The sequence below is a fragment of the Antedon bifida genome, chromosome 5, assembly GCF_963402885.1.
Source record: "Antedon bifida chromosome 5, ecAntBifi1.1, whole genome shotgun sequence".
NCBI classification, from domain to species: domain Eukaryota; kingdom Metazoa; phylum Echinodermata; class Crinoidea; order Comatulida; family Antedonidae; genus Antedon; species Antedon bifida.
In genome coordinates this window covers 28,660,258-28,677,781 of record NC_136230.1, presented here as the reverse complement: position 1 = coordinate 28,677,781, position 17,524 = coordinate 28,660,258, and the positions used below count along the sequence as shown (strand labels likewise).

Below are 17,524 nucleotides of genomic sequence, written 5' to 3'. Positions count from 1 at the left end.
AGTTCAACACAAGCTTACCTTTTTTATTTACGTCGCCTTTTACATACGTCTACGCCCGCGCCTTGTCCACTTCCTGGAGGTTCGTCGGTGGACCGGCTACTACTACTCTCTTGTACTGTAGGCCATGGAGTAACTCTATGTGTAGGCCTAGTATAGTACTAGCGAATTTAGAAGAAACTATAGTCTACTAGACCTAGCCTACTTTGTAGTCTGCGTGAGTGGTTTAGTGTGAGATGTACAAATACACCCTTTCTTCTTTTCACGTACAATCTTTGCAGACATAACTTTTTATTGATTTGTGAAATATCGATATTTTCTACGACTGCAGCAACAGGGAGATTGCAACACGTGAGTTTCGTGTAGGATGGGTTTGTTTATTTTGTTTACACCACACAGTCCGCGAACGAGACAAGGCGGTGATTGGACTGTATTAAAATTCATTAACCAATCACAAAACGACTACTGCCGTGGCTACAACCCCGGGTGTTTCAAACTCTAAATTTGACGATCTCGTACGTGCGTATAGAACGTTCATAACAATTAAGATGGCGTGCCAGTTGGTCGGCCATTTTGCGGACGTTTTATACCAAAATTTAATTTGTTTATTTCTCAAGTTCTACTAGGTATTTGAATCTAATTTTTTGTGTGCTGTTTATTAAGATTAAAAGGATTCATACAAAGTCATTTTTGTGAAATTTTAAAATCCTTTCATATCCATTTTAAGTGCAAACTTCTGGTTCAATAGTACAATCAAAAATAATTCTTAACCAACCTATAATATTTCAGAAAAAACAATAAAATACAGACAAATTGTTCAAATCAAAATCCAATCATAAATCTGTATTTTGATATTAAATTGGGTTTGTTAAATGTCACATTTTTACGTGACTATTACTTATACAACATAATACACATTTTTGTTCCTGACCGCAAACTCTTGGGTATTGACCTTAACCAAAATGATACTTTTCAAATAATTTTATCGTATTCTACTCTTACAATGTTTTATGGCTGTTGAGGTATTATTGGTGGAAGTATTAACTTTCCTCTTGGTTGTGACTTTTGATTTTATTGGAAATTAGTTGCTAACCACAATCTTAAGACTCAACATGAATGATATATTGTGTGTATGTATTCAGATCAGTTCTACTCCAAACAATAGGGAGTTTACGATTTGCGACGAACGAGAACTGACGACCAACCTAGGTCAGGACAATTGATGTGTTGTCGGTCGTCGACAGGACCTAGAAACCATCAAACCTGTGTCGAGGTGAAGAGCGAGGACATGTGTCCCAATATTTCCGCATGCGCACAATGAACTAACACGACGCGACGTAGTTTAGTGGTCGGTCACCGCAAATCAAAACCTCCTTAATGGTAATTGTGTGATGCCTTTAATTTAGCTTGATTCTTTCATTTTTGCAGATGCAAAATACTTTAGTATAAAAAGGTGTAAGGTTCAAATCCCACGTAATGCTATTCTTACTTTGACAAGGTTTCGATGCCATGTTTATGATATTGTAATTCCGTCTGGATTTTCTGAAGCTGGTCTTGCAGCATGGCAACTCTCCTCTTGGCATTATCAACCTCAGCTTTGAGAAGGTCAGGGTCATACTTTGTACTTCCTGTTGAACTAGTAGAATTTACTGTACAAAAAAGACAATTATATTAACCATCAAAAATAAGAAAATGCTAGATGATATTGATATTTAAAAAATGAAATGAAAAATGAGTTACTCACTTCTGGAATGTTGTGGAAAAATATTAATTTGTATAAAACCTATTCCAATCATAGTATCTTAGTTTACCATGCACATAGTAAAAATAAAGGTTAAGAATAAACCACTTGTAGTACTCTCTGCTTCTCTCTTTCTGAACTCCAATAAATTGTACTTGTTTTTACGCTCAGAACATTTTTACAAATAATTGATCAATTCTTTTCAGAACACTAATAAATCAGAAACCAACTAATTTAAATAAAGTCACACGTACGACAAAAGAGCTACATTCTTTTAATTATTCATCCGAAACATTTCATTTTTTTTTTTTAGAATTGAATTGCATAAGAATAGATTACACAATTTTTTTCTAGATTACAAAAATACAAGTTAAGAATTCTGGAGTATTATAATAATAGAATTGTTTTTTGTGAGAGGAATACATTAAATAATAGAGTATTAAAACCACAGACACAGACGAATGGAACACCTGCCTGATAAGAGAATTGACTAGTAAAGATAAGGCAAACAGTTGTAAATAAAAGACATTCCTAGCATTCTGAAATGGGTAGGGCTTTTGTTTGTACAGTAATCCAGTGAAAATAGGAGGTGCTTAGAGGCTTGTTTCCACCCATGGAAATCACACAAGGCCAAATAGCTGTAAATTATGGCTGATTTTCTTTGTCTGTGAGCCTAGTGTTGGTTCTGAATAATAAAGTCTGAGGCTAGTTTTTAGTGTTATTGAATAATAAATAAGACACAATATTTTATTACACCTAAAGTTTTACCTCTGTATAAACGTTATTATTATAGTATACTCATTTATTCATAAAACATATTTTACAGTGTACTTACAACTTGATCGAGATTGCCAACCATTTAAATGGTAGTTCAGATGATCAAACTGAAAAATAAAAGTTGATTGATTATCACTCTCCATCTCCTCATAGTTGTTCATTCTTATCAAAATAATTTTGATTTTTCATTTAATTTTTTAAACAAAATATCATAAAACCCCAGTTTTTACCTCTGCTTCTGCAAGCTGTAACCGTTGTTGTTTAATGTTAACTATTTCTTGTTTTGTTTCATATTCTCTCGATGCCGATTGTAAATAATCTTTGAGCATCTGGTCTTGTTGATGACGCCATTGTAATCGTGGATCTTCAATTTGATTTGATTCTAAACAACAAAAGAGAAACATAATGGATGTAGTGTAGAATGTTCAGAAAATCAATGAAGAAGTCTATTGATTTTAATATTAACTTTGAAAAACTAAATTTTACTATCATTTTCCCATTGGCTTAAGTGAGATATTTCCCTTAAATATTAGTATTTCACTTAACTCAATACATACATTTAAGTATTTCCCTTACATAGTATTAACTTAGATAGGAGATTTTTTTTAATTTTAAGGATAATTACTTCCCTTAGACTAAGTGTGAATGGTGAATATGGCCACACAGGCTTATTAATTAAAGGATTGCAATAATAAAACACACTGCATTAAATTAATTAATTATAAAAATAGCTAAAATTGCAAATTAAATACATTACTGGTAGAATTGTTTTCACTGGAAAGGTATTTCACCTCTGTGAATGGAATAAATTGTGTGACAAAAAAAGTTGAATTCTATTGGATGTCAGACAGGTGTGACAAATTAAACAGACTATAGGACATGGGCCATTAATTATCTATTGTTAATTGTAACCATAAACTAATCAACAAAATACTCCACATATTTTCTCGCTTTCATAACAATAGGAATGCAATAGTAAAGTTGAAATATTCAGTATTACACTATATATGGAAAATAAATAATAAAAAATAAATTTGAATAAAACTACCCAATAAAAACATCCTACCCAATATTATTTATACAAGTAGAAATACTTGGAAAAAACAATTTTTATAAAAAAAAAAGAGATAATATTATTGAAGATGTTGTCCTAGTGTGGAAAGGTCAAAATGCCTTACCACTTAGTTTAAAGGTTTATTCTATATAATTTAATTAATTCAGTTTACACTTATTCACAATTTTACCTACAGTACAGTAAAGAAGGTTTTTAAACACAGCCCATTTCACCTTTTTGTTTTTTTTTCTACTATTTCAAAATAGTATGTTTATATCATAATAGTGTGATTTATAAATTTAGAAACATAATTTTGCTTGTCCGGAAATTTGAAAGCAATAAAAATAGAAAAGAAAAAACAAGACTTTTATTTATACAAATATTTAAACATTTGCGAAATCTAGTTCATTCGTTCACCTGGGCATGTACAGTACGTAAACTACAAATTCCAAATTACCACTCCTTGGAATGTACTTAGATAAACGACTTATAATGTAATACCTTCAGTAGAGTGTTATAACTTTGTAATGTCATATCTTACATCACCTAGGTGTCACTACATGCAGTGAAATGGTGAGAAAGAGTTTAGGCCTAAGGGAACACATCCATTTTAATTGAATAATCTAATTAGATGTTTAAAAGAAGGTTACTATGTTGTCAATGAGAACAATATTTGGATGAATAAAAACTACAAAATACAGAGAATTCATATATATTCTTTAAAAAATGAAAGAAAGTTTTTAAGCTACTGTACTGTAGTAACAACAATAAATAACAGGTGGTTTGAAAAAATTTGTTTGAAACTTTCAATCAACAATTATACTACTAACGAGATTGATTGAATATAACAAAATGTAATGGGAATGTACTGTTCACTTCAATATACTGTACTCTATCATATTCAAGGATGTTGGTGGTGGTGGGGGGGGGGGGGGGGATGTTTTATTGTTACTGGTGGATGAAAAAAATATACTACCAGTTAATTAAGATATCCAGTTTCTTAGGTGGGTGCTCTCCAGTGTTAGAGTGGGTGGAAGGGCTTAAAGATTAAATAAGACTCGGGGATACAGATTTTGAAGGCGAGTGACTCAGCCTAGCTAGAGCATACTTACCATGGATATGATTAATGTAATATACTCCTAGTTGATCATCATAACTTTGTTCCCATCCTATGGGCAGTTCTGAAAAACAAATTTAAATTATGACATTAAACATTTAATTACTTACATTATGCGTTTTAATCAAAAGTATTTATGGAGAAAAATGATTTTAAAAATCCATGATTTATTACAGTAGCAAAGGAGCAAGCATTACAACAAAACAATGTAAACACAGTATCATTATAATAAACAAAAAAGCTATTAAATTTAATTGGCAACGCATTTCAGATTGTGTTAAATCTCCACTTATTTGCATAATAAAATATCTATTGTATACAAAGGGCGGCTTCGTCCAACAGTGTGACGAGCATTATTAATTAAATCCTTGGTCACATGCTCAGCGTGGACGTTAAATGAGTCACTTTGGTGCATCAACTTAGCGTTGATGCTGGTCTATTTTCAAACGATTTAAACAAAATCAAATCATATTTACCATTTTTACTGCAGTCAGCAAAGGAATATGGTTTAGTGTCCCTGCAAAAAAAACAATAATTATTAATGATAAATTTATAGTAATGTACCTGTTGAGAACTGTACCAATACATTGTAATAATATTATATAGCTCTTATTCTTCAATAATGCAAATGATACTACTGTATGATACAACTTTGTATGTGAAATACTGTAGTTGGATGTTGTAATTATCATATTTTTTAGAATTTAATTGTTGAGAAACAACTCTTTGTTTGTTCCTTTCCATATCATAACAGTATTTTTTTTTAACATGTGGGTTGCTCAAGCCATAGCATTCGATTTGCAACAACTGAGAACACACCAAAACCTAGGACATGTCAAATGATGTGTCGTCGGTCTGGACCTAGAAACCATCAAACCTGTGTCGAGGTGATGAACAGGGATACTTGTACGCATACACTTCCTATAAACTAACATGAAGTACTGTAGTTTGGTCTTCATTCGGTGCAAAACCAAAACTTTATAATATCTCTATGCTCAAGCTTACTGTAGTGTACTTAACCATGGCGAAATTATTAAACAAATCAATGTTTAATAAAGTAAAATTCATCAGAATGTTTTGTAACTGCTGTAATCTGTTGAATCTAATCTTTTCAGGAAGCTATTAACCCTAAATTATTTCCACACCATGTGATCTTGAAACTGATATGATTGACTGATTACGGAATATCTACTCTACCATCTACAAAATCAATTAAAACCAACTATTTGTAGAAATATGGGTACCTTAACATTTATAGGCAAGTTTATTGACATTGTAAAATTCTATAAAAAAAAAAGATTAACATCATTTTAGACTTTATAGAATTACTTTTTAAAAAGAAAATACAAATTTATTATACTCGACATACAAAGCAGTATTTGTCTTCAAAATGTCCAATTAGAAATTAAATAAACTTTTTAATTTTTATTTAATTGAATAGAATAACTTTAACCAGACTGAATGCAGAAAACAAAAACAAATTAACAACAAAAAAATACAATGAAAACTGAAATAAAAGGGCGTATTCTACAGTAATTCCATTCAAATCGTAGACAAGATTATTGAGTAGGCTGGCTTATAGAACAATAGAATGAAGCTATCTTGAACAACAGGCTACATTCCTCACGCAATCTGCTCATTTTAAACCATGTTGAGCACATAAATTAACAACCCTGTCTTCCAATCTCCCCAAGGAAATTAGAATTATTATGATAGATATTCAAACAATTTTATTTGTAATGTTAGCCAACATTATGCTTGCTTTTATGGGAAAATAAATATAATTTATGATTTAGTAATTATAGTTTTCCTTTTACAGGATAAATCCATAAGCTGTGAAATATGCCAATTGTGTAAATCAATGAAGTTCTGTTATAAACAAGTTGTCAAAAAATAATTAATAACATCAATTAATTGCAATTTATTATTACTACTAATACTAGAGTACAGTATACTACTAGTAAATTTCAATTAATAATAATTCATCCCTTTGTGTTTTTAAGGATAGTTGATAATACGACTTTCACTCGGACCTGTGAGTTGGAATTAATAATACGTATTAATAATAATAATTATGATAATACGGTTGATGACCTTTGTTATATAAACACAAAGTTGAGCATTGTTCGTAAATTATGCATGATTAAATTATAAATTATACTAGGGATACAAACAGTACTATTATTATTCTTATTGGAGTAATTCCATAGTAAATTCTAACAATAAAAGGTCATTCGTTTGGCATGATTTAAAGGTGACGTTGTAAAATTAGCAATTGAAGTGACAGAAGCCAATGGAAACAATGTGAGGCATTCAATTTCCATTCTTTTTTTATTTATTTTTTTATTTATTTATTTTTTTATTTCATAGGCATGGTTTTGACATATTTTATTATTAAATGTTATCAAATGTTTTAATAATAATAATAAAGTCAATGTCATTTTTACAAATCCTCTTGGTTGTCATCACTACGACCCCATTTAATAAGTAGAACACCATCAGTTCCCTTAAGATTATCTTAAGATAAGATATTTATATATAAATTAGATCAAAATATCAAATTCATGCCAAAGTAATAAAAATAGCTACATTGCAAGTTCATTTCCAAATGTTCTCAATTTATACCAATAAGTAATCAGTATTTTGCAATAAAAAGATCTCTGGCTCAATGAGCTACATAAACACCACATAACTGGGCTTCTTTGTTCAAGCCACCCCTGAGGTCCCAAAATAAAATCACTGTCTGAGGTTGCAAGGTTAACCTATTTCTAAAAATATCCCAGAACCCCTGTGGTTTCCAGCATTGATTTTAACCTTTGACCCACCTTCATTGCCTCCAGGTATTTAATTGGACCATGGAGCTATGAATGATTCCATGATTGGACGCACCTTCCGAAACCTACTGTGGTCGTCTACACCTGAGTATTCATCAATACACTTGTTAATCATTGCTTCCTAGTATGAAATTTGATGCTACCACAAATTGCTTTAATAAAGTGGAAACTGTTCTATTCAACATGCTGTGTTTACACACACTACATTAGAGTTAGTACTCAGTTCTACACTATGCACACTTAAGTAACAGTACTTAAGTTAACCCCAATACAGTGAAACATTCAGGGGACATTCCTATTATTCAGGGGACATTCTTATTATTCAGGGGACATCCCTATTATTCAGGGGACATCCCTATTATTCTGGGACATTCCTATTATTCAGGGGACATTCCTATTATTCAGGGGACATCCCTATTCAGGGGACTTTCCTATTTAGGGGACACTCTCAAACATTGAGATTGTTTCAACACTGCAGCCAACCCATATTCAGAGGACATCCATATATTTGGGCATGAAGCTGTCCCCTTAATAGAAGCTCTACTGTAGCTTGGATAGGTTACACATACAGAGGAACGATAATATTTTTAATATGTTTAAAATGAATCTCCCCATCACAATAAAATGGATGTTTAGTACTGTATTTTTTGCGTTCAAACTTTGATTTATACCACAATCAATTTACCTCTCATTATAGAGAAACCAGAGCATACTAGTAATACAGTACTAGAATACAATTCATCACATCCCACATAAATTAATTTTAGCCGCTTTGAATATTTACTGTACGCGCATCTACGTAGAAAACAAATTTGATGTATGCCATGTTGACAGTAACTATGGCAACAAATGCATTAAGCTTTGAATAAAGAAATATCACTGACAAGAAATCAATGGGAATTACTGTAGTGGAGAAATTCTTTTTTTTTTTGTAAAAAAGGAGAAAATAATCCAACAATATCAGGGCTTGTTTAAAACTGTCAAAAATAAATCAGAAATATTTTAATTAATTGTAAGTATACAGTAAATGTATATTTACAGTACACAAAATAAACTTTCACTTTTAACTATTTGAATTACAGATTTGTCCAGCTTACAGTAATTGTTATTATGGAGAAACAAGAAATAACCACCCACATTGAAGAAACCCATTGATACAAAATTGGCAATAAAAACATGTTATTTATTTATTTTTACGCTGATTAAATTCAGTGAAATAGTTGATTATGAGCTTGGCAGGTTAAATACTGAAATACTTCCGTTCTAAAAGTAGTTTTCTCTCTAACTAATAAAATTAAGAACTTGCGATCATGTACAGGAAATATTATTTGTGTGGTGGTATGTTTAATCTCGATATTTTATGCTTTACATATTTAATAATCATTCATTTAATTTTCAAGACTTTTAAAACAATAATATTATTACAGTATACAAATTGTTCATACTGTAAAAAAATGTTGGTATAGAATGTTGGTAAGCTCTGTCTACACTATCAAACTTTATATGACAAAAAAATGTGATGTGCCCATTACTGTATGGACATGATGATGTCATATCACTACCATATTTAGGCATATCACTATCATATTTGGGCACATTACACTTTTTTTGTCAAACTAGTCTGATAGTGTAGACAGAGCTTTACAGAATGTTGGTAATGGTATAGGATGTTGTTACACTACAGTAAAAAAAAAAGAAGAGAAAAATACTATAATGTACTGTATATCAACCTTGGAAATGAGGTCAATAAGATCAATGTGGAAGGTCATTGTAAACTGTAATGTGATCTATGTGATGACTGTCATGTGATCTATGTGATGACAGTAATGTGATCTATTGTCTTGGTGATTTACTTGTGTCACCAAGGTGTCAGTAGATTCCTGAAAGTTCATTTATTTGCAGTATACAGTACTGTAGGACACTGTATCATTCACACTTGTGATGTTGCATACAGTATGTAGTAAATTTGATAACAACATGATATACATTACTGTAAGACTGGTCCAGGTCCTAGACATTCGCACGGATGGCTGTTAAATACTGTTAAAGTCAGGTACAATACACAGAGTGTGTGTGTGGGTCACTGCTGTTGAAATTAGGCTTGGCGGGAGACCTTAAAATTAAGCTTTATGGTGGATGTAAGTTGGGTTTACCGGCATCTCTGTATTTGGTTGGTAAAGCTAACAACTGTACAGAGCTACAACAGTTAGTAGTAGTTATACTGTAGATAATATACAGTACAGTAGCTACAGGTTGTTTCTTTATGATAAGGACACCAGCCTTGACAAATGTCCAGAGGGTAGGAATAATATCCTGGTGTTAATGGTCAAGTGTCCATCAATAATAAAAACAAAGCTGGGCAAAAACATACACATCTTCAGATAAGAACAAATTCAACAGTAACTCATGTAAACAACAAATTGAACTTCACCGACATAGCTGTTGAGTTAAAAAGTCCTTTCTGTTAATGCACAGAAGAATTACCTTTTTATATCGTGTACAAATTGTGAAAAAGAACATTATAAATATAATTAATAAACTGCATTAAAAAAATTAAAGAATACTTTATTTTATGTTATAATATATATTTTTTCAAAGCTTGACTGAAAAAAAAATCTGGTCAACAAACAAAACTGTTAATTGTTAAAAATTTTCTGATTTATCAAAGAATTTTATCACAACTAATTGGTTTTATTGATCAATATTTAGGGCAATTCGCTTTTTAAAGAACAATAACCACAGGAAACTTTACATGCTTAAGTTAATATAAACAAACAGGAAGCATTTAGTAAATAAAAAACAATGAAAATGTTTAAAATTTTCACAGCTTGCTCTAGTAGCCATTATGTTGTTAGTGTTAAGTACTGTTGTTATAGTTAGAGGTATACCACCATATTCTACAGTATGGGACACAAAACAAAATTTGAATTTTTTCTTGGCTATGGGTAACAAAATATGAATTTAATCAATTTTTTTTATATTATAAATCTACCAGGTACAGTACAACAATTACAAAATACATTGTAATACATTACTAAAATAAATACTAAGTTTATTTGTTTATTGAATAACTAATTAATAATCAAAAAGGTAAAAAATATAGCTAGAAATAAACAAAAAAATAAACTTTTATTAGAACTGTACAGCACAGTGTATGTCTACACTACAGTACACCTGATTGTGTTATGGCCAATGGAATATAAGCATGTACTAATGTACAGTACTGTATAAAAAGCATTAAATTGTTGTACAAAAGGTAACAAAATCAAATAAAAAAATAGTAAAATAAAGGAAAACATTATTTATTATTTTCTTTCCAAGTTTATTGACATCAGTTGTGTGAAGACCAGATTTAATAATCAAAGTTTATTATGATTAAATTGATTTATTAAGCGAAACAGATGTTAAAATTCATAGAATTCATTCATCTTTCTATTTTCACACCAGATTATATTCACTTTACAAAACTCATTTCTCAACAGTTGTTACATTAATTTATGTAGGCCTGTTATCTTAGTTGTACCATGCTGAAAATAAAGTCTCATTCCCTATAAAAGAAGGGTAATGAAAATTATCTTTTATTGCCAAGAAATTTCCTTTGAAAAGCCTATGGGAAAGTTGTAAAGCAAGGTTAAAAGTTGAACACTTTCTTTTCTCTACAACAATCACTTTACACAAAGCACTTTAAAAATTACTACTACAGTACTACATAAATCTTATTTTTGTATCCATTTTAGGAATGTCCTTTATTAGACCATAAATCACAAACATGGAAGAGCAGATAGATCCTGTTAATAAGGATAGAGAATATTCCATTTGCCTACAGAAAAGCACAATAAACCACTTGCTACAGAAATTCACTTTTACAGCAGTACAGTATGTAATATATTTTAATGGTATCAATGTACAGACTGACTCACATATTGAATTGCAGATATTATTATATACCATACAGTAGGATATTTTTATTTTATTAATTGTGTACAGTATACAGTTAGTAGACTGTAAACCATTAGTCACCCTGCAGGCATCACTTTTGGAAAATTCCAAGATTTTTTTTGCGATAACTTAGAATTTAGGTAATTTTTTTATGCAATTAAGGTAATGATACTTTAATAGGCATATTCACCAATGTGATTTACATAATCACTTAAATTATGTACTGTACTTTCGATAAGGTTTGCTATGTTTTTTTGGTTTGTGGAATTTACTGATAGTGATACAAAAAGTCAGTAGAAATTACCCGATGTAATGTTTTAAACATTTACTGTAGACTCAGATGTTTCACATAGAAAGTATAGACAGTTTTCAGTATATAGACAGTTTTCAGTATATAAACATTTTTCCACCTAGGTACTGTACATCTACTGTACATAATCAGTATAAAATCAGAAAACAAATATTTTTAAATAAAACTCTTTATATTTATAATATAATTTGTTCTATTAGTATTACTGTAATATCATTCAACTATATATTATTAGATAATAATGTAACTGATCAACAAACATTCTTTTAACTTTGGAATTCTGACTTTAGAATTCCTATAACTCAGTTGTCTACAACAAGACAAATTATCAAAATTCCTAGGGAGGCCTAATGCATGAGAAGGTCTAGTCAAGGAATTCTCACCAATAAACATTAATCTACTAATCAGAAACATTAAGAAGGGACTTGTCCTTTCAGATAAATACACAGGATAGGCTAGCATACTGTAATCGTAATGCCATGGACGGTCCTAAACAGTATGTACAGTAGGTCTATAGGCCTTGTCTTTTAAGGCGAGCGAGCGTGATCACTCACCTAACACACTCCTAAACTGCCCTTGAGGAGTGCGATTTACAGTACAAGACGCTTACATTTGGCAAACTTCTACACACCAAAATACAAACAGCACACCTACAGTACAGCATCCCTGAATGTATTGAGAAGTGCAATTTGACTTACACCTATAATTTTCAAAAACAAGGCCTGTAGGTCCATGGTAGATTATTATGTTCTACTGGTTTTTATGTACACAACAATATGCTTTACAAAAATGTGTATTAACTGTACAGGTACTATAGAGCTAAACTACTGTACTTTAATTTATAGACTTAGATATTCTGGATGACAATTACTGTATCTGTACACAAGTCAACTTTAATGGTTGGTTGAACTGTTACAATATAGTTTTGTAATAATAATGTATTATAATATTCATTAATTATTTAACAAACTCTAACAAGTTGATATTATTGAAACATGAGTCTAGTGAGTATCCCATAAATTATGTACTGTAGGCCTGTAAAAAATGTGAACTTTCATTTCCGTAGTGAGTTTTAGCATTAGTTACTTTCCTTGGTAAAAAAACTGACTTTTTTATTTACAGTACAGTATTGGAATGTTAGGGTGGGTTGGTAAAATCAAACAATTTTCAAAGGACATTTTCTTAAGTTACATCGCTAGTGGGAATCAAGCTTTAGGGACTACGGTATGGTACAGTATGGTCTGAAGGCTTAGAATTCTTCCAACATATCTTTTAATAAATAAAACAATGTCTTCTGGTGGAATGAACTCATCAATACATAGGTTCACCTGGTCTAATATCTGCTGCAGGAATGTTTGCATAACAGTATAACTACTGTACAGTAAATGCTAACCACCTTATTAATTGAACACATCATAAACTGACTACTGTTTATGTGCTACTATACAGGACAGAGGAACTGTACTGGTATGTGTTGATGTTTAATGTACCTTACTAAATATTTGGGTCAGAGTGTATAATATTTAGTATGTCAATCAGTCTTGAAACTTGGTCAATGGAATGTACTGTATACTGTAGTGAGGTCAATATAATTTGTCTGTGGAAGGCCAAAGCAATTTGTTTTTACTGTAGGCCTACTTTATTATACACACTGTGCATGAATGTATAATTTTGTAGCATCAGTGGGCTTACATAATATACCAAAATATATATTTTTTTCGGAATAATTTACAGTATTTAAAATATTAATTTTGGATACATACAGTATACATAGTACTGTAGTACCAATTCAGGACCACTGACCAATCACGAAATGTGATACAACAGTAACTTTAGATGCCAAGTGCTTGTTTATGATATGAATGACCAGACACAATGGTCAATGGAATTTGTACTTTATGGTCATTGAAAGAAATAATTAAATTTTTACAGCCAATGGTCAAGGAATGCATACTATGTACTATTAGTAATCATGGTGTGTTTTAATAGTAATGATTGATATACAATTTCTAATCTAATACAACATATTGACAATTGTACACAACTATTATAAAGTATACTGTATAGTAATATACTGATAATGTATTGTTTGTACATTAATCTTCCTCGTAGATATGGCACTGTACTGTAACTAATTTTAACAGTTATATTATCTTGCCCAAATTAGTGAAATGTACACTCATACTATCAATAACATGAAATCAAAACTATTATTGTTACTGTTAGCTAATTATAGTATTGTGATGATGCATACAGACCAATCCTAACAATCAATGAATAGATGGATAAAATACCATTGTAATAAAACAACAAAAACAAATGAAATTGATATAATTGGGAAAATAACTGGTCAATGACACGCCATATGTGCACTATTTGAACATTCTTGCTTGATTAATCATGATGACCTACAGACTAAACTAAATGTAAAGAAGATACAGAATTTGACAAGATACACTGTGTATTGTACTAAAATTACGGACCTACAGTAGTTAAAACACTGTACTGTCAGTACACTTTATGTATTAATGTAATACTAATTATTTTAAAATGTTAGTATTATTTTAAAATATATATTGGTTATTGGAATAGGGACACAATGAAAAAATTCCTTTATTTTTCTCTTAAATCATACAATTGTACAGCTATATAAACATTAGTAAAAACAAATAAAAGAAAAAAAATTTTGGAAATATAATTTTAAAAAAAGAAAATAAAAACACACAATAAAACCATTCATTGTATTTGTAGTGTATAAATTCATTTCACTTCCTGCAGTATTTATTATACATGACATTTAAATTAATCATGCCACAAGTATGCAAGTTTGTAATTGTGTAAAAAACCACATGATTGGTATGTACACAGAAGCCATGCCACCAACATTTTATTTTGAATGAATTGTAACGGTAAATAAACTGTTGATAAAAACAACAATCAACAGGTTATTTTCATCAACTCGACATTTCTGAGAAAAATGCTAGGCTAAACTATCAAATTTAATTTAAAACGAAATTTTAATTTCACTACAAACTAAAGAAAATGTACGATAACATTCGGTGTTTTACTGACACAGACTTAGGCCCTAATCTAGCTACAACAGACTATTGTTTTGGTCGCCGAATCGTTTCCGTATCGACTAACATTCGCTTTTCACTCACCTGTCGCGCGGGTCAACCCACGAAGTTCGTTGAGTGTTATGGTCGATAAAAAATGTCTTTCCATCCGCAGCTTTTGCCTCTTCCCACCCTGGTGGCAATGGCATTTCAGCATAGCTTCTTTGTTGCATATTTTCCAAGTATTAATTTCCATTAAATTGAGGTAACTAACGTCTGATTTTGAGTACCACACAGCACCGAACTAACGCCATCTTGTGTACACACTCCAACGACGTTTACATTTCTGGTCGGCTAATTAGCATAACAGAGGAACAGGAATTTGCATAATAAGGACCTGCTCAGCGGTAGCTGGATTACGTTGTGAGAAAAGTATGCCGACAATTCGAAGGAGATTTAAGCGGGCAGCAATCAACAAAAAACGTGACCTAGCCACTGTCAGTCTGTAGTATTATAATAAAACCATAGAAAAACTGTTGCATTATAGCGGGTCGGTCAGGCTAGGCAATGAATGCATGTACTTAACGCGCGCTCTAGAGCAAAACAGAGAGAGAGGGGGCGACAAACAAGAATGTTAAGATATGTCAATGACGCAATGCGATTGGTTGGAAAACGCGCGAACGAAAAAAACATAAACATGGGTGATGGTCGGATTCCGGTAAACTTCAATCAGCAATTGATTGACGCTGGATCACCGCCTTTAAAAAAAAGATCGGTACCAGGTGAAGTAGGTCTACACAATATGAGGTAACTCTGCAATTCAAATTAGCAATGGATAAGGTCCTACAACATAATTACTTAGTTTTTGTGTTGAGGCCTCTAGGTAGGCTACTATGGCTATATAGCAATCAAGAGCCTAGTCTAGAGGGCGTAGATAGTACACAGGCAGGGCCAGCTAGTTAGTAGGCTAACCAGGCAGAGCCAGACAGAGAGCTAGCTTGACATCTAGCTAGACGAACTACAGCCTATACAGTACTCTGTCCTATATAATATAATAACATATAAATTAGGCAAACTCAACTACTGTAGTAGTAGGCGAAAATATTATTTTTTATAGGCCTAAATATTTTTATTTAAAATTAATAATTATGTCTTTTTTTTAACCCACATTCCACAAGCAGCAGCCAGCAAGATTTAAACAAGAAACGAGATGACTATTTAAGTTGGGATGATTATTTTATGGCAGTAGCATTCCTGTCTGCACAACGAAGTAAAGATCCAAGTTCACAGGTCAAATTACTTTTCTTTCACGTCGTCGTATTTAATTACATGGTAGAATGGTATTTGTTTACATCTGCATGTTCTCTAAACACAAAGGCCTATCATTCATGATAAAATAAAAACCTTTTCCGTAGGTGGGTGCATGTATTGTAAATAACGATAAAAGAATTGTTGGGATTGGTTACAATGGAATGCCAACCGGATGCGACGACGACAAACTTCCATGGAAAAGGACCGCGAACAATTGGCTGGAAACAAAGTATCCTTACGGTAAATCTCCAAACAATATGACGTATATACATTTTTAAAATACTGGCCAGCTTATTAAGCAGCAAGTACATTGCTGTAATTCAAATGAGCCAAGTACCACTTGATATATGTGTATATTAATTTAATTTTGTACACTGTACAAACCATGGAGGTATAAAAATAGATGGTACAAACTACAAGGAACATTTTCAGCTCAGATTTTAAAGTTGTAAATAAAATATTTGATGTTCTAATTTCAGTATGCCATGCAGAAGTAAACGCAATAATGAATAAGAACTCGGCCGATTTAAAAGGGTGTACCATGTACGTCGCCTTGTTCCCGTGCAACGAATGTGCAAAAATCGTTATCCAATCAGGGATCAAGACCGTCATATATTTGTCCGATAAATACCATAAAGATGACAAAATGATTGCCTCACGGAAACTGTTACAATTAGCTGGTGTAGAATATAGGTATGTGCAGACTAACACGTAAGTTGGGGTGAGGGTAATCAATAACATCCATGTACATTATGTGCGGGAGGAATTAATGGAATCCGCTTGGCTACTGTTACCGATCTGGTCACCATGGAGCGAGTCAGCCCTACAATTGCCCTGTTTCAAGTGAATGGTCATTGCCCCACTCTTGGGTAAAGATGACAAAGAGAAGTCATTGATAATTCAAAATTCTACTTTTTTCACAGATATTAAATAATTGTATTCTTTTTTTACAGGCAATTTACACCATCAATGTCAAAGGTCACAATTGATTTCAACTCTATCGAACCAAATATTGTTCCAAGCCCTTTTACCTCAGTTGCTTCACCGTAGAAGTCTTCAGTCTTTGTTCCTTCCTTGGTGTAAAAAGTTTATGTTGATTATGTCAACACAGAACTCGGTCAACCATAAGCTTAGTTCATTTCAGTTGGCCATACATACACTCGCACATCTAGCATTTTCTAATAAATATCAACAAAAACAAGACCATGTATTTTTTGTTTGTTTTATTAATGATTGCATGTTAGCATTGCAATTAATTTTGGACTAGCCTAAAAAAAAAATCAACGCTGTTGATATAATTTGTTTATATAGAGTACAGATAACACTGGACACCACTGGCCTCTAAAGATATATAATAGTCCCACTGAATATACCATTTTCATTTCACA

At 31.8% G+C, this 17,524-nt stretch overlaps 2 protein-coding genes across 4 annotated transcripts in view; one reads left to right on the top strand and one right to left on the bottom strand.

Moving 5' to 3' along the window:
- Positions 1–15,304, bottom strand: part of LOC144843034 (protein KIBRA-like) — a 35,458-nt gene extending 20,154 nt beyond the window's left edge. Inside the window, exons 1-6 of the mRNA XM_078699683.1 lie at positions 14,931–15,304; positions 5,163–5,203; positions 4,682–4,750; positions 2,746–2,897; positions 2,574–2,622; positions 1,487–1,646 (exon numbers count right to left, since the gene is read on the bottom strand). Of these exons, the coding sequence (XP_078555809.1) occupies positions 1,487–1,646; positions 2,574–2,622; positions 2,746–2,897; positions 4,682–4,750; positions 5,163–5,203; positions 14,931–15,058 (599 nt within the window). The 5' untranslated portion in view covers positions 15,059–15,304. The remainder of the gene's footprint in view (positions 1–1,486; positions 1,647–2,573; positions 2,623–2,745; positions 2,898–4,681; positions 4,751–5,162; positions 5,204–14,930) is intronic.
- A 17-nt stretch (positions 15,305–15,321) lies between these two features.
- LOC144843084 (deoxycytidylate deaminase-like) lies at positions 15,322–17,339 on the top strand. Of its 3 annotated transcripts, none has more exons than XM_078699773.1 (5): positions 15,322–15,632; positions 16,010–16,115; positions 16,241–16,376; positions 16,616–16,829; positions 17,090–17,339. In XM_078699773.1, exons 1-5 carry the CDS (start codon positions 15,397–15,399, stop codon positions 17,184–17,186), a joined length of 789 nt encoding a protein of 262 aa, XP_078555899.1. In that variant the 5' UTR covers positions 15,322–15,396; the 3' UTR covers positions 17,187–17,339. The 3 variants fall into 3 exon arrangements, with proteins under 3 accessions (XP_078555899.1, XP_078555896.1, XP_078555897.1); XM_078699770.1 differs by having other exon boundaries at positions 15,332–15,632; positions 16,004–16,115; XM_078699771.1 differs by having other exon boundaries at positions 15,345–15,632; positions 16,007–16,115.
- The last annotated feature ends 185 nt before the right edge of the window (positions 17,340–17,524 follow it).